Below are 21,890 nucleotides of genomic sequence, written 5' to 3' on the forward strand. Positions count from 1 at the left end.
GCACCACAGGAAAGGACTGGGGTCAGGGATCAGCTCTGAACGTGGGGCCAGCCACGTGGGAAGAAAAGAACAGAGCAATATAGGTCAATGGTTGTCTTTTCCTTCTGTTTGTACAGCACCTAGCACAGTGAGGTCCTGAACTATGACTGGGCTATTGGGTGCAATTCCAATACAAACTCATAATTGAGAACATGGTCTGGGGACACTCTCCCCACCCCTCTTGCCATGCTTGCTTCAATCTTTTCCCTTCCTCCTTTTCCCTCTGATCCTCTTCCCTCTTTCTCTCCCCCATCCTCCTCTCCCTTTCTCCCCAGGGCCACCCAGAGGATTCATGGGGCCTGTGGCAAAGCAATTTCGGGGGCTCCTTCACTAAAAAATGTTGCAAGACTATAGAATATTCTATCTCGGGAGGGGGCTGGGGTAAATTGCCCCACTTGCCCCCTGGCGGCCCTGCTTCTCCCTCCTTCCCCCCTCTGATCCTCCTCCCCTTTCTTCCCCTCCCAGGCCAGCGGGGAGTGCGCTGCGCGGAGGAAGCTTGTCCCGCGCCGCGCCCCGTCCAGGGCGGAGCTGTGAGGGGGCGGGAAGGGCCGGCTCCTCCGCTCCCGCTAAGGCTCCGCGCGGGCTCGCCGGCTCTGCCGTGGCCATGTCGCTGCGCCGGGCGCTGGCGCTGGCCGCCTGCGGGCTGGCCGGCGGCTCCGTGCTCTTCTCGGCCGTGGGCGTGGGCAAGCAGCCGGCCCATGGCGCCGGGGGAGACGCCGAGACCCGGTCGGCGGGAGCAGCCCCCGGGCTGCTGCTGCTGCCGCCCCCCGGCTCCTGCCCCGCGGCGCCGGGCTGGGTAGAGCGACCCGCCGGCGGGGGCGGCTACTGGGACAGCAACTGGGACAGGTAGGAGCGAGCCGCGTCCGCCCGCGGGTGGGGCCGGGGCAGGGGTCCCCCCGCTGGCAATGAGCGAGCAGCCGCTGGGCTACGCCGGGGGCGCTGGAGTCCCTTAGTCCTCCCCTCTAGGGTGCACATGGGGGAGCCCAGGGTCCTTCCCGCTCCCTGCAGGGGGATTGGCCCAGGAGGGGGGCTATCTGGCCCCAGGGCCGCCCAGAGGGGGAGGAGAGGCAGTTTGTCCCGGGCCCCCCAGGGGCCCCCACAAGATTATAGTGTTCTACAATATTGCAACTTTTTTTAATGAAAGGGGCCCCCAAAATTGCTTTGCCCCAGTCCCCCTGAATCCTCTGGGCGGCCCTGCCTGGCCCCAGATGGGCTCTTGTGCTGCGGGGACGTGCGTGCCATGCCTCTAGTGGTTTTGTTAATGGGGAGAGAAAATGACAGGGAGTCGGGAGTCTCCTGGGTTCTGTTCCTGGTCCAGCCACTGATTTGCTGTGGGCAAGTCACTTACTTTCTCTGTACTTCAGTTTCCCAGTCTGAAAAGAGGAGTATTTGCCCCCTCTTTTGTACAGTGTTTGGGGATTCTGGATAAAAGCTTATGGGAGCTGGCCTGCCTTTCCAAATTGCTTCATAATTAAATTACATAAGTACCCTGGAAATGCAGCCACTCCTGGAGTATCGAGGTGCACATAAACAGCACGTTACCTCTCCACCAGCACCACCACACCTAAAAGACTAACACACAGAAAAATAGCACACAAAAGTCATAATTACATATGATAAATCTTTCAACACTGCTATCTACACCCTCTGTTTGAGGTTTCCCCTCCCTTATATAACTTCATTACAATAATGAAAGTGAAATTACTGAAGGCCCCTGTGAGATGAAGGTAACTATAGGTCTACTGGGGGGCGTTTTAAGAGAATGTGATATATAACCAACTTCACAACAGAGTGGGAGGAGAAATGAATAACCAATATCGAGACTTTTTGATCCCAAAGTACTCCACAAACTATACAGAGGGGTCTGCTCAGCTGCCATTGAGGTATAACTTCCTTTGGGGTGGAATGTGGCAACAAATAGCTCTTAACAACACTGAACTATGCAACAACTTAAAACAGGAAATGAATTCAGGTTATTGAAATTTTAAGAGGAACTTGTAGGAGGGTAGAATTATCCGAACTGAAATGAAATGAAAATACTGAGGTTAATAATGGTAGGAAGTAATTGGTGTCTTTATAGGGTCTAAATATTCTGTAGGAATACCTTCTGCATTTTTAATTTTATGCAATTCATAGTCTTCTCTGTGCTATAATATAGGGAGATATAGCTGGAAGGGACCCCGAAAGGTCATTGAGTCCAGCCCCCTGCCTTCACTAGCAGGACCAAGTACTGATTTTGCCCCAGATCCTTAAATGGCTACCTTAAGGATTGAGCTCACAACCCTGGGTTTAGTAGGCCAATGCTCAAACCACTGAGCTATCCCTTCCTGTGTCTATGTGACTTGTGTATAGACATACACACGTCATTTCTCCTTTTTGGCTCAGTAAGTGTATCATGCTAATTCTTTGGAATGGGGACACTGTGAAGTCCAAGTGTATGCAGTATCAGAAATTGCAATAATTAACCTGTTTGGATTATTCAGTTTTTATTATGGTAACCATTTTGTTTAAAAATTATCTTAATATCTTGTGTCAAAAAAAGCTTAGTTTGTATAGGACTGAATCTATCAGGGTGCTTTTGTGGATAGCAAACTTCTGACTATGCAGATATCAAACATACGGTTTGGTTAATCTCTGGAACGCCAGATCAGATTTAGATTTTTTTCTTTAATTCTAATAAACTTAATTTGCCTGCACTCTCTATGGGACTGACTATATTCAGCTAATGACCAACCATCTGAATTGTTTATTATAATTACTTTACAGTTAAAATGGGCAAATATAAGTATCAAGCTTTAGCTCATTGAGCTCCTGTCTGGTGGAATTATCTCCCCAGAGAGATTTGTATGCCAGACTCCAGTTTAATAACACTAAATCCAAACTAAAATCGTAGCAGGCTGTTTTGATTATATAATGTTTTAGAATCAAAATATGAGGCATTATACAGTCTAATGTGCCTAAAGATTGTGCTAGATAGATGTAATTTAAAAATCTCAAAGCAATAATGCATTTTTAAATAGTTATTTTTAGTTTGTGTATGTGTGTATGTCCGTGTCCAAATGGCATATCTAACTATTTATAGAATTCCTGTGCTGAAGAATCCAAATAATTATTACCCATATTTACTTCTCTGTGCACCTGAAGTTTATTTCTAGTACTTCAGTCAACCTTGCTCCTTTCACTAGCAGTGTAACAACTGTAGCACACTGAAATCAAACTTAATATGCCCATTAATATGCCATCTCCCTGACATGGAGGCCTACTTGCCAGAGGGAAAGGTAGATCAATTTATTACAAATCCATTCTTGGTTGCTGTATTCAGACCTTCATCATAAGGGCCAGTTGTGAACTTTTTGTCATGAGGACAATTTACTATGAGGACTTTAGTTGACACCATACCAAACCACTTGACACAGACCACAAAGCAGCTACAAATGGTTACTCGGATTGCTAACTTGAATCTAGCCTATATGAATAGTAACCAAAATTAGAGTACAATGGTGAACTATGCTCCAAAAGCAAACTCTTTTGGAGAACAATTAGAAAATTGGTAATTGTGGGACTTAAAATCTGTTTCTAAATGGGTAGGCCCTTGCAGAAGTTGTAATAACCACAAATAAAAAAAAAAAAAGATAAATTAGTGGAGATATCGTATCTCCTAGAACTGGAAGGGACCTTGGTTATCAAGTCCAGCCCCCTGCCTTCACTAGCAGGACCAAGTACTGATTTTAACGTTTTAGAAGGTCTCTTTCTATAAGTCTATAATATATAACTAAACTATTGTTGTATGTAAAGTAAATAAGGTTTTTAAAATGTTTAAGAAGCTTCATTTAAAATTAAATTAAAGTGCAGAGCCCCTGGACTGGTGGCGAGGACCCGGGCAGTGTGAGTGCCACTGAAAATCAGCTCACGTGCCGCCTTCGGCACGCATGTCATATGTTGCCTGCCCCTGTGATAGGGGCTGGGCTCAGCAACCCTGCTTCTCATTTGCGGTTTGCTTTATGTTCCTAAAAGCTCATGCTTCAAGTTTCAGCTGGCCACATGCAAGAGTCATGAAGGGATTTTTTTTCCCCATATCAGTCCATTCTGTTTTTTTTTTTAAATATCCTTCCTCTGAAGATCACGGATAGCTATGACCAGAGACGGGACACTGGATGGAGAAGGCCAGAGCTCTCAGGTCACAATGAGCATTCTCTCTCTCTCAGGTGCTTGGCTGGCTGTTTTTTTCTCATGTGCTCAGAGTTTAATTGATTTCCTTATGTGAGGTCAGGAAGGTATTTCTCTCAGGTCAAGTTGGCAGTGACCTTGTTTTTTTGTTTTGTTTTTGGCTTCCTCCGCAGTGTGTGGGTGCAGGTTACTTGCCAGGATTATCTGGGAGTATCTCAGTCATTTCCCTACCGTTGAGTGGGCTTTAGGCACTGGTGCACTTTGGTCCTGCCTATCTCTGCTTGTGGCACATAATAGTCTAGTTTCCTGTTGACTGGAGTACTTTGGCCTAACTTCAATTGTTGAGTTTAGTGCTGGGTGGCGGTGGCCTGTGATATACAGGTCAAACTAGATGTCAATCTGTGACTCTAACTGGTAGTGCAGCCTTTTACTATAGCTGTCCAAAAAGTGTATTCATGAAATTAATTACAGGCAGAACTGACCGTAACCTATAGTTAAGGTTGCTAAACATAATGCACAATTGGTCAGTGCTTCTTGGAAAAGTTTACTTTTGCAAATTTGATTGCTCATTATCACATGCATGAATTAGGAGATCTGTTGTGGGGAATAGCAGAAACATAATTGCCACTTTTTCTGAAGCTAGAAACTGCAGACTATGTAAGAACTAATGCAAATTAACTCCAATAAACTTTTATGTGAAAGTTGGAAAACACACTATCACACTAAGCATGGACTATTACTTTGGTTTAAATCTGGTTCTCTGAGGGTACATCTACACTACGGGATTATTCCGATTTTACATAAACCGGTTTTGTAAAACAGATTGTATAAAGTCAAGTGCACGCGACCACACTAAGCCCATTAATTTGGTGGTGTGCGTCCATGGTCCGAGGCTAGTGTCGATTTCTGGAGCATTGCACTGTGGGTAGCTATTCCGTAGCTATCCCATAGTTCCCGCAGTCTCCCCCGCCCCTTGGAATTCTGGGTTGAGATCCCAGTGCCTGATGGGGCAAAAATAATTGTCGCGAGTGGTTCTGGGTAAATGTCATCAGTCATTCCTTCCTCCGGGAAAGCAACGGCAGACAATCATTTTGCGCCCTTTTTCCCTGGATTGCCCTGGCAGATGCCATAGCACGGCAACCATGGAGCCCGTTCAGCTTTTTTTAACTGTCACTGTATGTTTACTGGATGCTGCTGACAGAGGCGATACTGCAGCGCTACACAGCAGCATTCATTTGCCTTTGCATGACAGCAGAGACAGTTATCAGTCGTTCTGTACTGTCTGCTGCTGTCATGGGTGCTCCTGGCTGAGGTTGGCCGGGGGCGCAAAGACAAAAATGGGAATGACTCCCCAAGTCAATCCCTCCTTTATGGTATCTAAAAATAGTCCTGCCTAGAATATGGGGCAAGTGTACTAGAGAACCAGTGTATCAGAGAGCACAGACGCTCCGTGTCAGATCCCGCAGAAATGATGAGCTGCATGCCATTGTAGGGGGTGTCCCTGCAACAACCCCACCCATTGCTTCCCTCCTCCCCAAACCTTCCTGGGCTACCGTGGCAGTGTCCCCCCCCATTTGTGTCATGAAGTAATAAAGAATGCAAGAATAAGAAACACTGACTTGTTAGTGAGAAAATGAGAGGGAGGCAGCCTCCAGCTGCTATGATAGTCCAGGCAGGATATTAAACAGTGCGGGGGAGAGGAGCCCAGCATCCTGCTGCTATGATAGTCCAGGCAGTACAGAATCTTTTCTTTACACATGAAAGGGAGGGGGCTGATGGAGCTCAGCCCCCAGTTGCTATGATGAGGACGGTTACCAGCCATTCTGTACCATCTACTGGGAGTGACCGGGAATCATTCCTATTTTTACCCAGGTGCCCCCAGCCGGCCTCACCTGAGGCCAGCCAGGAGCACTCACGGGCTCATGACCAGGACGGCTATCGGTCCTACTGCACTGTACCGTCTGCCACCAGGGAGGGGAGGAGAGAGGATGCTACTGTTTACTGCTGCAGCACCGTGTCTACCAGCAGCATGCAGTATACATAGGGTGACATATAAAAAAGTCAAGAAACGATTTTTCCCCCTTTTCTATCATGGAGGGGGAGGGGTGGTAAATTGATGAGATAGACCCTGGACAATGTGTTTGACCCTACAGGCTCTGGGAGCTCAGCCAAGAATGCAAATGATTTTCGGAGACTGCAGGGACTGTGGGATAGCTGGAGTACTCGGTACCCCCTCCATGAGCGTCCATTTGATTCTTTGGCTTTCCATTGCGCATGTCACGCAGCACTGTGCTGTGGAGACTGTATCATAGCCTGGAGATTTTTTTCAAATGCTTTGGCATTTCGTCTTCTGTAACGGAGCTCTGATAGAACTGATTTGTCTCCCCATACAGTGATCAGATCCAGTATCTCCCGTACAGTCCATGCTGGAGCTCTTTTTGGATTTGGGACTGCATCACCACCCGTGCTGATCAGAGCTCCACTCTGGACAAACAGGAAATGAAATTCAAATGTTCCCGGGGCTTTTCCTGTCTACCTGGCCACTGCATCTGAGTTCAGATTGCTGTCCAGAGCGGTCACAGTGGAGCACTGTGGGATACCACCCGGAGGCCAATACTGTCGATTTGCGGCCACACTAACCCTAATCTGATATGGTAATACTGATTTTAGCGCTACTTCTCTCGTTGAGGAGGAGTACAGAAACTGATTTAAAGAGCCATTTATCGATATAAAGGGCCTCGTTGTGTGGACGGGTACCGCTGCTAAAATCGGTTTAAACGTGTAGTGTAGACCAGGCCTGAGAACTAAAGTGTCTAATTAAAATAAGAAATAAGACTGGCCTTATCTCTACTCCATATAGAATGTTACTTTTGTTACCTGAGGGAGCTGCTATTTAATGGAAAATGAGAACTAGAAATCTGTGTGGAAAAAAATCTAAGGAAAAATCTTATTTCAGAATTGTCATCCTTCAAATTGTTTCCAGTTACTTTGATTCAGCTTCTTAAAGGCAGTGCTTTACGGCACTATGTGACTTGAAGTCGTCTTAGTGAGGACTCAAAATCTTTCTTTGTCTCCTAAGAATAACTTATTAATAAGTAAATCATCAGGAATTCTCCTCTTTAAAGATGCAACATGCAAGAGCAGTGAGAATAGCTAATTGGTCTCAATTATGTCCAGTTTTAAATATCATGATTTAAATCACTAGTCAGGAAGACTCAATTTAATCATGGATTTTTACATAAAAGTGCATTCTTGTTGGCTAGTATGACCTTAATACATATTCTTCATAACTCAGAGATAGATGTAATTTCATTTTTAGAAGGTACACACTATACATTTTTAAAGTGATTTATTTAGAAGACTTTTCAGATTAATTTTACAGCTATATTAGAAAATGAATGCTTGTTTGGTTATTTAAATTACCAAAGGTAACTGAAGCAAATATTTATGAAGTCATTGGGAGGTGAACTATCTCCAATTCAACAGGTTAACCATTAATAATTGGAGGATTTTCTTGCCATGCTGTATTGGGAGGAGAACATCACCAGACATTTAAATTGTTTTATATAACTAAAACAACAACATTATGTATTCTGGATTTTTTTCTTCAACAGCAAACAAAATATTTTAACAAAACAAGCATATGAATTTTTGAATTTAGTTAAACATTCAAGCTTTTTAAAATCAGGTTTGTTTTTGTTAAAAGTGTTTCAAACTAAAATAGCTAAATGAATTTTTTTTGTTTTAAAAAACAAAAATTAAATTGACTATGTCAGCCAGGCCAACATGAGAAACTTAAAATATTGGCTTCTGCAGCTAACTCAGTCATCTTCAGCGTCATTTTCCTGTTTGTTCATAATCTGGAAAAGAAAAACAAGCTTTCCTGCTTTTTCAGGTCCCAAACAATTTCTCAATTTGGAATGACTTAGTCCAAAGGAAGAAAATATTCTTTCTACACCTGCAGAAGAAGCTACTGCTGTTAAAAATGAGATTATCACTTCAACAGTCTCTGAATCCAAGGGCTTAAGTGACTTCTTCCACCAGTTCACTGATGTGACTTTCTTTAAAACATCATCAGCAAACATGTATTTCTTAAATTGTTCTTATTCCCAAATCAATGAAGGCTACATTCAGAAAGACCTCAAGACTTCTGGAATATGCTGCTCAAACAGTTTCATTTTTGTTTCTACTGCCTGTCCCTCCCTTCTCACATTTATCTGTAGACTTCTTCTCCTTGTCCAGATCTGTTCCGCACCCAACAGTCTTCTATTCATTGATGTTTTTGAAAGTTTGCACTTTTAGATAGGGCTTAAGTGATTGACTCTATGTAAACAAATTTGTAGAGGGACAATAGGGTTGAGGTCTGTTATTTCTCACCTCTATATATTATTTATTGATTTTAAAAACCTTTTTGCTGTTAACAAGCATGTTATCTATGGAGACACAAATCCAGAATTTGAGAACTGCAAAATTAAGCATCTCTGATGGTATCTTCTAGACTGAGCACTGAGTCCCATTGAGTAGATAGAAAGATTAACCTAAATCTATGCACAAGCACCTGGAACCCCATAAGATTGGATCCCTAATCCATTAACTATTGGAACTCATTTAAAAACTTAAGCATTACATAAATATATAGAATTAGAATTTATAATCCCTGTTCCCTAAGATATCTTTGAGCTATAATGTATCTTAATTAAAACCTATCTTTAGATAGGTTTCTTTCCTCAAAAGGCATTTTATCAAAAAATCTGACTTAAATAAAAAAATCCAATTAAAAATCATTGATTTTTATCTATCCTGATGATATCTAGACCTGTGTAGGCGGAGGGGTGAAAAGACAACTGTCTTTGAAACAGGAGCATGTCACTTAATCAGGCTGGAATTGAAACCCTGAGCACTGTTACTTATGCCTGCTAGAAAAAAAAAACCTGTCCAGTCAGATTTAGAAGACTTTTAGAAGAGAATGGCCCTGTTTCAGATTTAAATTTGTTGGTCTTTAGGCCTCTGAAGGAAAAAATGTAAGTTCATAAAGGAACCCAATCAAGATGCAAACTTCTGGGAGTAGTTTTAAAAGTTTCCTATGCATTAAAACCTAAAGATTGATTTAGTAAGAAGGTAATGTTGAGCTAGACTATCTAGTTAGGATTTGTTCTTAAAATTACTGATATTTCTGTTGCTCCCTGAGACATAAATTGCTTTATGGTTATATATCAGAGTTGTCCTGGGTTTTTAATTTGTGTATTTCTCACTACACTGATTTCTTCCTCAGAAGGATCAGCTTTCTAAATCTGTTAGAATTTTTGACAACCGTCCTTGCAGAGTTGTCTTACCCATGCATCTTTTATAAGACAGTCCACTAGTAGAACAAAAGTAGTCCTGTAAAGTATATTATAGACATGAATCTTCATTATGGGGCATGTTTCTTCTAATGCCTTACAGTTGGAGAAGAGGAAACAACCTGAGAAATCTTTCAGCTTTTAAAAACATATGAGTCTCATTCTTTATTTAGTAGAGCAGTATGTTTATCAAATCAAAATATTGATCAAATGTTATTAAAGCTACTCGTAGGGGCTGTCGACTATAAAAATCACAGCCAGTTCAGTTAAGCAGCAACTCTCTGTGACCAGACTAAATTTATTCAGCCAGAGTCCATGTACTAGTGGACTAGATGTGTGTTAACTGAAGAAGCAAAATATGTAATGCACTGAAGAAATTGATCTGTGTGCTGTGGGATCAGGAGGAGGAAGATTACTTTGTGTGTGTCGAGATAAGAAGTAGCAGTAAAAGGATTTGTATGAGATGGAGAGGACTACTGTGTGTCTGGTGGAGAAACAGGACCATGAGGACTACTTTGTGGAAGATTTGGGCTGGGTTTATGGTGGTAGAGTGCAATGTTGGTATTGGCAGCAGGATAGCAATAGGGCTAATCTGTATGAGCTGCAGGAGGGTTTCTTTGTGCAGTGTGAGAGAATGAAAGAGGAGGCTTGAAGTAGCTGTGTGGTGGGGGAGAGGGATCTAACTAGAGGATAAATAGATGCACTAAAATTAAGTTAAAAATAGGTGTTGTAGGAAGGGCCTGGGGGTTGATCTAGTAAACTGAAAGCACGAAGCTGTCTTCTCCGCTCATATTGTTTTCTGCTGGAAACAAGTAAATTGGAGATTGCTGAAGTAATTGTAAAATGGAGTATCTTTCAGCCTGTTCCTCCTGCCTCCCTATATCTGAATTTTGTTTTGGTCTAGTTCACATCAGTAAAAGCCACCTCTGCATTGTTGAGGCTGTTTGGACAATAGATTTGTAGGTAGTCTCTGCAGAGAAACAAAGGACTGACTGGACCACGATGACTGAACTTCCCTTTCACTCTTAAAGGTGGTTTGTCCAGGTTCAAGGTTGAAGCACTTTGGTAAGGTTTTGAGGGAAGCTGTCTAGATCTCAGCACATCTTTGTCATCTTCAACGAGTGCTAAATTTGCACAAACAGCCCCTCCTTCCTATAAATTAACAAGATGCAGAGTTGATAACTCTTCTAGTACTTGTGCAGGAACGGCTTTCTTGGGTAGCTGATATCTATAACAGGTAGATATGCTTCTTATTATGTGAATAATATTAAACTAATGAACATAGATTGGCTAAACAGATACTATTATAGCGCATAGCTAAGCACACACAATGCTAATGCAGTTATAGCATATAGGTGATGCAAATGCCCAAGTTTATTTGCCACTTCTGCATCTTTACAGATCCACAGGAGTATTGGACCTTCGAGGAATAGCTTAATGATTCTGCCAATGCTGAAATGTGAAACCATGTTAGCATATTTCTGTAAATATTCTTTCCAGAACGTGGTCAAGATACAGACGACCTAAAAATAGGACAGTAAGAAAATTCAGGGTTGAGACTATATCTGTTCTCTAAAGATTTTCCTGTAATGCTATATACAAGGGTTCATAAGAACTATTTTTGCCTGCCCATAGAGCCCCACGTGGGACTATTTTTTTTTAATCCCGCTCCTGTCCCATCTCACAATACTCAGTTTTATAGCCACCCACTCATGCATTGTTTCTTACATTTTTATCCTGCTCCCCCTGCAAATCCTACAACAGAGATTCCCCCATGCTGCTAAACCCGAAACCGTCAGTTAATATAGTCTATATATAAATAGAATTCAGACACAATTTTTACCACTAAAAGAATAAAAAAAACTTGCTTAAACCATGTAAAAAATACTTTAACTCCTTCGACAGACCTCAAATCCTTCTTTCTGTTGCTTAAATTTGTTTTAAAACCTTTTAAAAAAATGTTTTTCTGCAAATTACCAGAGTCTGTCTGTTTTGTTGGGATTTTTTTGACCACCCAATCCTGCACGCATCAAAGTACATTTTAACCACTGTCACTATTATGGCAGCAGGTCCTACAAGATCCCAGTCCCACTGCAGGCTCTACCTGCAACTTTGTAACTGGTTTATGCAGGGGGATTCAATCAGTGGTGGTTCTTGCATATGTAAGTACTGCAGTGACATCCAGTGTGTTGCACTAGTAAGAAGTGGGTTAGTGTACGCTCAACTCTGAATTTCCAGTATATCCGAATAGTACTTCAAGCCATGTCTAATTATTTCTAAAATTAGTACAGTAGCATATCAAAGAAAAGGTAAAAATATATAGTGTCCCTTCGCCAATGCTTCTAGCAAACAATAACAAAGAATTAAATCTCTGTACAAACACAGGATTTCATTTTGTTTTCCTGATACAGGTTGCTATGAACCAGCATATTCTTAGCAATCCTGCTTCACTGGCCAGAAGCTAAATAAACAAGCAGGGCTTTTTCTTCTAGAAATGTAGATCTGTGTTAATCAAATGTAAGGCAAAAATTGATGTTATGCTGTCTGGAACTAACATTGTTTGAGTTTACCTAGTTAATTGATTCAGTCTGTGAGTCCTGTTTCTGAATGTGTTGCTCCACCATACCTACTGTTCATGGTTTTAGTTCACTAAGTAGTCGGACAATACAACAGTGGGAGACCTGCTACTAACTAATGAATTTAAAAATCAAGTAGGGAATAGGGTGTTGCAAGATTGGACAGGGAAAATTAGGATTTTGTTGAATCTTCTATTCAGATTTCTTTTTCTCTAAGCATAAAATACCATCTAAATTGACATTCACACTCCAATGGAAACCCAAGGGTAACTACTCAATAGGCAAGAGTAAAATTAATAATCAGATGTTTCAAAGATGCTCTCACTTGTGCTCCTGTCCTCCAGACTAATGGAATGTAACTTGGATGTACTTTAATATAGGCCATAAAGTACTCCTGGGGGAATTCTGCACCACTGTGTGCGCACAGAATTCATGCCCCCCACAAATTTCTTTGCTTCCCCGCAGAAAAATGACTTTCTGACAGGGAAGTAAAGGGAAGCTGCAAGAGCAGTCACACACCACTGCCTAGCAGCGGAGGTACATCGTTTCAGGCACATGAGGCAGCCAGCAGAGTGTTAAATCACCTCAGGGCTGGGGACACCCCAGCCAGTGCTCCTACCCTGAGCCTGGATCAGCTGCTAGTCCTGGCCGAGCTGGAGGCAGGAAAGGAGTAGCTGGGGCTGTGTCAGACCCACCCACAGAAACCTCTTCCTAGCTGCAGAAAGCTCAGCATCCTCCCCTGCTTTCTGCCTCCATCACTCTTCAGCTGTGTGGGGAGGGGCCACTGTCCAGGGAGCTGCTCCCCCATCCACCCACCCCTGTGCATCTGGATCTCTCTGACCCAGATACCCCTGTGAAGCCTCACCTGGTACATCCAGAACTCCCTTAGCCCTCCATACCTAAACCCCACTGCACTGAACCTCAACCCCTGCACCCAGACCACCCCCCCACTGAGCTCTCTTCAATCAAACTCTCATCCTGATGCCCTACCCCGCACCCCCTGCACCACTATGAGCCTCCACATCCAGACCCCCATGTCACTGACTCCCAACTAGCTGCACCCAGATACCCACTCTACCAAGCCCCATTTCCCCAGCATCCAGACCCCCGCTGAGACCCCCACCCACATCCAGACCCTTCCCCTTAGCCCCAACCACCTTCACCTGGAAGCCCCTGCAGTCCCATTGCCTCTGCACCTGGAACCCCCCCAGAAATCCTCTATGCATCCAGATCCCCCACACCTAGACCCCACACTGAGTTGCCTGCACCCAGATTGTCCCACACAGAATCCTCTCACCCCGCACCTGGATCCACCCACACTGAGCCCCTCCACACATGGATCCTGCATGATTAAACTTGCCTGCCCCACACCTGGTGTGTCTGGCACAGAGGGGCTGGGCCCCAAGGTGATTCTGGGGCAGGCCCAGGCCTTGTGCTGTGTCAGGGTCAGGTGCAGCCTTACCACTGAATCCGTGTCCCAGGGGTTGGGGAGCTGCAGGGTGATCTCCCACCTTCGTACAACCAGTGGCCAGTGCTCCCCACTGCCATGCTGGAGCTTCTGTATTTATTTATTGACAAATAAAACTTGCAGAATTTTAAAATATTGTGTGCAGAATTTTTAATTTTTTTGCGCAGAATCCCCTCAGGAGTAATAGTCTGTCAAAGTATGGCTGAATCCCTTACCAGTGTTTATAGGGATTTTTTTCCCCTGAGAACTAAATTACAACCATACTATGTTCTGACTAATAGCATGAGTCTAAAGTAGGAGGGTGGTGCTAGCTTGGCGTCAGCTAGATTGGATGTAAAACTCTGTGTTGTATATGGTTTTTTGATGTATTTTAAGAGAAGAGTTAAAATGTTTGATAAAACGTTTGCTAACATAATTGGGGGAAAAAAATCTTTAAATCCTCCAAATACTGAAATCAGTTGAGACAGGTGTCCCTGTTCGTAACATTTTCCCCCTACCATTCTGCCACATATAAAAATGACTTATTTTAATATTTTTAGACGTGAACCATTGGCTCTTATCAACCGGAAAAAGAAAAATGAAGAGACTGGGGAAGAAGAGCTTGCTTCCCGCCTAGATCACTGCAAAGCAAAAGCTACCAGACACATATTCCTTATCCGCCATTCTCAGTACAACGTGGATGGTCGGATTGATAAAGACAGAATTCTGACCCAACTGGGTATGTGCAACTAGGACCCTACTCAATTGTGCAGCTTCATAGAAAAAGAGATTCTTTGTCTGTCACTAATCTCATATGTTAAAGCAACCAGTTCTGCTCTGGATCCTATTGCCAACTTCCTACTTAGGATTTTGGATCCTTTGAACATATATAGGCAAAAATAAGCTTGTCTTCTCCCCTATGATCCTATAAATAAAATGCATGTTTATGCATATACCAAACATGCCTCCTCCTGTGCAGTAATCATGTTTCCAAAACTTCATACTGGATTCCTTTGAGACTTTGAGCTAAACTTTCACAGCAGGTTTTTTTAAAATTTCCCTTGGCTGAAATTTTGAGCTAAATTCAAGACTCAGGATGACTATTCTGGATCATAAAGTCTTGGGAAAAGGTTTCTATGTGGGATTTTCTTATGAAAGCCACACCTGTTGACTATGGTGATGAAAATAACTAAATGGCATTTCATGTAGCTGGTAACTAGATTTTTTTCTCTGGCTTTCCTGAGTGTGTCTTTTCAGTTGGAGTGGTTAGTTAGAGAATCATTATATATGCTCCTTGCTTCACCCTTATCTCTAATGAGGCTGCTGGGAATTACATTAATAAACCCCTATTTGTTGAGATGAGAACTAATACTCTATTTGTATACTGATACCTAAATTAATCTGTACTTGGATAATGCATATGTCTGGATATCAGAAACTGTAAGTAGCACTGACTAGAATTCTGTAGCTGTTTAATTAAAAAAGGAGTGGTAAACATCTTTGGTGGTTTTTATACCCTTTTTTCCTGAAAGGGCAATAATTTTCTACGTGTGATGCTGTTTCAGGTGCTGAAAACATGGTGCCAGATGTTAATGTGAATGCTTTGAGTTTTAATTTGCATGCTCAAAAGCAAATTTGATTAAAAGTGTGAATATATTAAATACACAACTGATGAGACAATAACAGTAGTTAGAGTCCTGGCTTATATTCTTGACTTTGCAATTGTCTAGCCGTATGTCTCTTTCAGCCATCTACCCTTCTATCCATCTATGCTTAATTAAGATTTTAAGTACTTTGGGATACTAGGTAAAAACTTATCTTAATCTTACAACTAACATCTTATCTGAGGAAGCTCAATTAGTGGCTAATGCATGTTTCCTTCCAGGCTAAAACATCTGCAGCCTTTGTTTCTAGCAGGACTACCAGATGTGCACACACTCCTTCTTCTGCACTCCTAGAATGTAGGGGTGGTAGAAAGTGACTGGCAAATTGAACACCTAGCTACAGTAACAGCTATTTGCATGGGCCCAGTGAGGAAGTGGTTCAACTTGTGGGATTTAAGAAGCAAGGACCTTGCTAATGGGTGAGGTCCTCTCTTCAGTGCTTCCCATTGAAGTGGAGACTCAGAAACTAAAAGAACTGGATCTGGCCTAACCAACAGAAATCCCTTTCAGCCTGTGAAACGTGAATTGGAACTTGGCAGCTAGCGAGTCTGGTCTCTTGGTGGTGACACTGCTAAAAGCATTGTCTGCTGGAAGGAAGGATGCATTACTTACTCTTGGGGCTGACATAGAAGGATGATGAGCTAATATTTGTTAAATATAAAGAGCAAAATATCAGCAATTTATTATATAGCTAATCTCACTGTTAAGGTCGTGAGCAGGCAGAGCTGACTGGGCGCAGGCTGGCAAGTTTGGGGTTGAAATTTGATACAATTATCCACTCCTCTATGACCAGAGCAACAGAAACAACCGACATCATCAGCAAGCATCTTCCAGGTAAGTGGGGTTTAATAGCATAATGCTGTCTTATGATTCCTTCTTTTGCACCTTTTGACATGTATTCAGTTGAAGTGTAGCCATTTCCTAGACCAATGTACACTTTGTAAATTAACTTTTTAAATTTAAAAATGAAATACTCATAAAGATGAAGTAGAAATGAAGCTGCAATTTAAAGATTTGAGCTGACCCCTCTGAGTAGTCGATACATGAATGTTTACTGTGTAGGAGACCTTGGCAGTTTGCTCTTTGTACTTTCAGAATGCTTAGGAGGAAAAGCTGGAATAGTTAGCTTGTAACCAAGAATGCTTACTGCCACAGACCTGTGCCTAGGAGCGCAACTCTGCTGAAAGGGAGTGAATGCTAACTATAATTTCTACAAGAGCATGGTGGAATGAATACAGGACAGTGTTGTGACTGGGTTAGCCACTCTTTTATGGAAAGTGTGTACTGAATGCCACTGTGTGCAGAGGTGGCATACTGAAAGGGTGATGGATAAAGATAGCAGCTGTTCTGAGGTGTGGTTTCACTCCTGCCTGTAGACGGTGGTGAGGATACTTGGTCCTAACCTTTGGGTTAGGTTAGTGGCAAGAGAGTCCAGATTAATTCTAATGCCTCACATTGAAATGTGTGAACAAAAAAACCCCGCGGTGATCACAGACAAAACCAGACACACCTTATTGGTTTTACAAGTATCTGTGTAAGATCAAGTAGGTCCATCTTGGAACACTGACTGATAGGCATGGCTCATTCAAAAGAGGGAGAAGGGAAGAGGAATGGACTTAAAACTAATGTTATAGCAATCCTTGAATGCAGGTCTAATAAAATGAAACGCATGCTCTAAGCAAAACAAAGACTTCCCTTCAGACTAAGGGAGGTACACTTTTTAACTGTATGCATTAAGATGGGTGGTTTTCCACACGTAGGCTAATCTTTGTTGACCTGATCCTTAATTGTCTGAGGGCTGCAAGAATTCATGTCTCAGTTGGTAGACAAATATCCAAGATTATACTAAAATAATATTTTTCTAAACTGCCATATATATACAAGGTTTCAGATTCACAAAATAATAAAGGCAGCTCTTCAAAATGCATTAGTGTGCAAGCCTATATGGAGGTGTTCCTGGATCAAATTCATTGGTGTCAACAAGGATGAACTTGGCTCCATAGGTAACTGAGCATGTTAGGTTTGGAGCGCCTCAGTTGCAGTCCCTGATGGGAAGTCATGAAGACCGTAATGTTTGGACTTAATTTTTTTGCTGTAACCTGAAAGTTTCTTTGAATATACAGAATATGAATAAATGCGCAGCTTGCAATAAATGTAAAAGGGCTTTCTTACTGACTGAAATTATGTGGGCCTGTTTGTGAACTGGCCTAAAAAGTGGCTTTTACTTCACTTTCTGAATGTGCACTTCATTTCCAGGGGTCAAAAAAATTAGTACTGACCTACTAAGGGAGGGAGCACCTATAGAACCAGTCCCTCCAGTATCTCACTGGAAACCAGAAGCTGTAGTAAGTTTATATTTTTAATATATAATCTGCATATTCCACACTTCCTTTAATCAACTGTACATCTTATTGTTTGTTTGCAGGCTGTATATCCTAGGCCTCGGATGACTCCATACCTTTTACCTATCCTATGTTTTAAAATATTTGCTCATAACTTTAAATTCCCCTTAGTAATCTGGCAGTGTTCTGTTCACCAGTTGGCCAAGTTTGAGGATTTTTTCCCTAAAGAAGTTAGAACTGTCTAAAGCTATGGCTACACTAGAGAGTTTACAGCCAGAAAGGTCTCTATTATAGCTGCTCTACTTCAGCCTGTGAGTGACAGTAGCTATGTCTGTGGGAGCTCTACTGCTGACATAGCGCTGTCCACACCAGTGCTTATGTTGGCATAAATTATGCCGGTCAGGCGGGTGACTAATTCATACCCAAGAGCAACATAATTTATGTCAACTTAAGCTGTAGTGTGGCCGTAGCCTAAAGCAGCACCCCCTTTTGAAGGTGCAGGTAGCTTCTTGGGCTGGTTTGATCTGTTTCAGTGTCTAATTACAAACTCTGTTGTCATCAGCAGTATTATGAAGATGGGGCTCGTATTGAGGCTGCTTTCCGAAATTATATTCATAGGGCTGATGCAAAGCAGGAAGAGGACAGCTATGAGATTTTTGTTTGCCATGCCAACGTGATCCGCTACATAGTTTGCAGGTAATTTATAAGGGACCAAATACCCATCTGCATGTTTAAATGTCAACCCTTTTTAAATTGGGTTAGTGCATTGCACTGTCTCTAGTCCATTACAGCTAGGAAATTGGTTAACAGATTTGAAGTGAGTGGAGGGGATGAGTGCCTGGTTCTCTGAGCAGCTGTGATTAATCAGAAGATTAATCTACAGATATGAAAAAGGGATTTTAAAATAATTTTCAGCATCCACACTGAATTAATTCTGAAGTAAAAATGAGAGACTAGTACAGATTACTGAGAATTGGGACTCATTTTCTAGGTTTTATATTAACATCAGATCATTAACACTCTCCTAGGCTACTCTGATTTTTGGCACAACTCAAGCATGGACTGCTGTCAAGAGAAACTTGAATACAGAATGTTTGTAGAGTAATAGAAAGTTTAACTTCATGCATGTATTTTGAGGTGGCTTTCAGTTGGACTCAGCCTTGATTACATGCATATCCAGTGGTTCATATTGCCTTAAAATAGAACTAGCACCTTTGTGTCAGCAGTTCAGGATTCCTGCACCTAAATAAATTTATTTTCCTAAAGTATTTTAATGTGGGGGTAGGGGTAAGGGGGAATCTTACTGCTAGGGCATCAAGGTGGCTCAGGAACTGGGGAGGGATAGTTTTAGGTCTTTACCCACCACTCTGTACCGGGCTACCAGTTTTCTCTACAAGCTCTGGCCTTCTCTACCTACCAACTCTCCACAGATGAGGACTCTGCTTAAATTATGCTGTGGCTTCCCTTCACTTCATTCCCTCCCTGCTTTCCCCACCTCTAAATGTAGTTTAAGATTAGTTTGACTTCTGCTGCAAAACATTTTTGCACGCTTTGGGAAGACACAATATAAAATACTTTTTATTGGTCTTGATGTTTGTGGCCACTAATGGTTTGGCCTGCAGCAGTCAAAGCTATAGTCTTACTCTGGCATAGTATTCCAATACTGCTGCCATGTTCAGTTAGTAATTTTGGGGACAACCTGTCCTATTTGAGCTGGGAACGGACTGCTAGACAACAGCCTCTACATCAAGTGCATGATATAGTTTGTCATTTCCTCCCTGAGCATCAGCTGCTTGTTAACTATCTTTCACTTCAAAGATTGTAACCAAAGTTGAAAACTTCTCTACTGGCTCCTTGGTCTTGAATCTAGGGCAGCTGTCATCTTGTTTTATTAGGTTACTCAAAGTGCTCCTGACAACAGGTTTTTTAAAGCTTTCCATGTCCATTTGAACTAATCCTATCTACATTAATCATCCCCATCTGTTGCACTCTTATAAAAGCCTGCTGGAGTGGCCACTGATTAACAAAGCCATGTATGCTTTCCTGTTAACTTTGAATTTATAGCTGTGACTGCACAGTATCAATGCTTCAAAGATAGCAATAGGCAGAGATTCTGCATGTGAGCTGCTTGGTGTACAGCAGTGATTCTCAAACTTTCGTATTGACGACTCCTTTCACCCAGCAAGCCTCTGATTGAGACCTCCCTTATAAATTAAAAATACTTTTATCTAATATTTAGCACTACTAAAATGCTGGATACTGACAGCTCATGGCCCCCAATTTGGGAACCACCGGTGTACAGCTTCACAGTGGTGATTCTCTCATAGATAGATAGAAGAAATGATAGACAAGAGTGCTGTCAGATGCATGCTAATCTTCATATATGCTTGTAGATTAAACCATACACTAATTGTTTTTGTTTTTTTAAATAGAGCATTACAGTTCCCTCCGGAAGGCTGGCTTCGGATGTCCCTTAATAATGGCAGTATAACCCACTTGGTGATCCGTCCTAGTGGCAGAGTGGCACTTAGAACACTTGGAGACACAGGATTCATGCCTCCAGATAAAATCACACGCACCTGATGGCCACCTGGGAGTTGTTTCTGGTCTCTCTGCACTAGTACATCCAACTACTGTACCACTAAATTTCTATTTAATGCTGTTTTAAAATTGTACTTTAAGCCTCTCATCTGCTTTTCAGTCCAAAAAAGATGAATTTGCATTTCTTCAGCGTTCTATGGACTTTACTTAATCACTTCATACAATGAAGAGTAGCACCTCCCTGCTCTGAGATGTGGAGTACAAAAAGACTGATGAAAGGATATTTGAAAGCACCACTTGCTTGTAAAGTGAAAATTACTCTTCCTTGTTGAGCTTTTGGTGAACTGATTCCTATGCTATAGAGGGGTATGATACTAGTGCTTTTCCTGGTTGAAGTTACGTACGTGTGTGTTTAGCAGGCATACTAAAATGAGGAGAGAAGTATACAGCTCTGGTGTTAAGTTTAATGCTCCCTGCTTTAGAAGTTCATTCCCCTATTCTGAAAAATACTCCTAGCAACAGTATCTCTCACACATCTTGCTCCAGAAGGAAAGTAAATGGTAAGCCAGTTTTATAATACGTCCTTGTCCTTATGCCTGAATGGGGCTTGTGGCAGTGACAGACTGGTCAGTTAGTAGAGGGCTCTGCAGTAGATAGTGCTTGTCTTATGCAGGTAAGCTTTGAGAACAAACAAGCAGTCTGCCTCCATTGAGTTTCACATTGCCCTGGACTAAGCTTATCAAATAGGGAGTTAGCACTCAGGGTTGGAGTGTCAAAGTACTTAAGTTTGGGCAAAATGCTGGTGCTAGACTGATTTTTTTTTTTTTTATAGCAAATAAGTGTGGGAAGTTACTTGTAGTCAGGTGAGAACAAGGATCATGCTAATCACTGGACATTTTACAACACAAGCTTTTCTTGAAGAAAACTCTAGGTACTCACCTCGGCCTTGTCAGAGCCAATATGAAATTTTAATCATGAGAAACACTACCTAGCAACCTGTGCAGCTGAAACCATGAACTTTTTCCAGGCTGTTTAAATTGCTTCAACTGCAACAGAGACAGATGGCTTAATGAAACAGGTTACTAGAAACAAAACTTTTCATATACAAAGGGGTATGGCAGATGGTCTTCAGCAATCACTGCAAGAAATTGGAATAACTGTCAACTTTTTAAAATATTTGAATAAAAATTCAAGTGGTCTGTGTGTACCTTTGTGTAGCAGTCATCACATTTGGAACAAACACTGCAAGCCTTAAGAGGGAAGTGTATTGGTGAAGCAACATGACATTTCTACATTTAATCCCCCCAATATAATAGGTTGCTTTTATTAATGGCATTTGTGTGAGATCATGAACCAAATGCCTGAAACAGTATATGCTCATGTTCTATGGGCATCTTAAAAATCCCCCACCCTATGTAATCAGTAGCAGAATGTCTAATGCTGAATATTTTGTGCACTTTATTCCAGCACATCACATACACAGTATTGAAAGAACCATAAATGCATGCAGGGTGGAAGGCAAGAGCACATACAACACATTTTTGCACATGTACAGAAATCAGCGTTTGTATTGGCACTAAGCTTTAAAATCAAAATAACTAAATCCATATAAAACAAAATTAAGCTGGCAATAGCCTATTTAGAGAGTACAGATTTTGTACTATTAAAATACCCCCCTCTGCTCTGAGCATAAATCTCTCCCCCCAAACCTGGGTATTTCTTTTAAATGGCAACAATCAAGACACAAACATCTTTCAGGTTGTGAAATGTTTTCC

The 21,890-nt window shown here is 42.0% G+C and overlaps 1 protein-coding gene across 2 annotated transcripts; it reads left to right on the top strand.

Moving 5' to 3' along the window:
* Positions 1-611: 611 nt before the first annotated feature.
* PGAM5 (PGAM family member 5, mitochondrial serine/threonine protein phosphatase) lies at positions 612-20,402 on the top strand. 2 transcript variants are annotated; one of them, XM_050924110.1, is made up of 6 exons: positions 612-885; positions 14,129-14,307; positions 15,941-16,066; positions 17,489-17,577; positions 18,137-18,270; positions 20,007-20,402. In XM_050924110.1, the coding sequence occupies exons 1-6, from the start codon at positions 644-646 to the stop codon at positions 20,155-20,157; spliced, it is 921 nt and encodes a 306-aa protein (XP_050780067.1). In that variant the 5' UTR covers positions 612-643; the 3' UTR covers positions 20,158-20,402. The 2 variants fall into 2 exon arrangements, with proteins under 2 accessions (XP_050780067.1, XP_050780068.1); XM_050924111.1 differs by having other exon boundaries at positions 18,140-18,270.
* Positions 20,403-21,890: the final 1,488 nt, after the last annotated feature.

Source organism: Gopherus flavomarginatus, chromosome 15 (assembly GCF_025201925.1).
Source record: "Gopherus flavomarginatus isolate rGopFla2 chromosome 15, rGopFla2.mat.asm, whole genome shotgun sequence".
NCBI lineage: Eukaryota > Metazoa > Chordata > Testudines > Testudinidae > Gopherus > Gopherus flavomarginatus.

What these genes read in the sequence shown, in the direction of transcription:
- PGAM5 (XM_050924110.1), top strand. Translation starts at nt 644, where the DNA reads ATGTCGCTGCGCCGGGCGCTGGCGCTGGCCGCCTGCGGGCTGGCCGGC. An exon ending in CAGAATTCTGACCCAACTGG is followed by an intron (nt 14,308 to 15,940) that starts GTATGTGCAACT and finishes CTCACTGTTAAG; the next exon opens with GTCGTGAGCAGGCAGAGCTG. An exon ending in ACTGGAAACCAGAAGCTGTA is followed by an intron (nt 17,578 to 18,136) that starts GTAAGTTTATAT and finishes TGTTGTCATCAG; the next exon opens with CAGTATTATGAAGATGGGGC.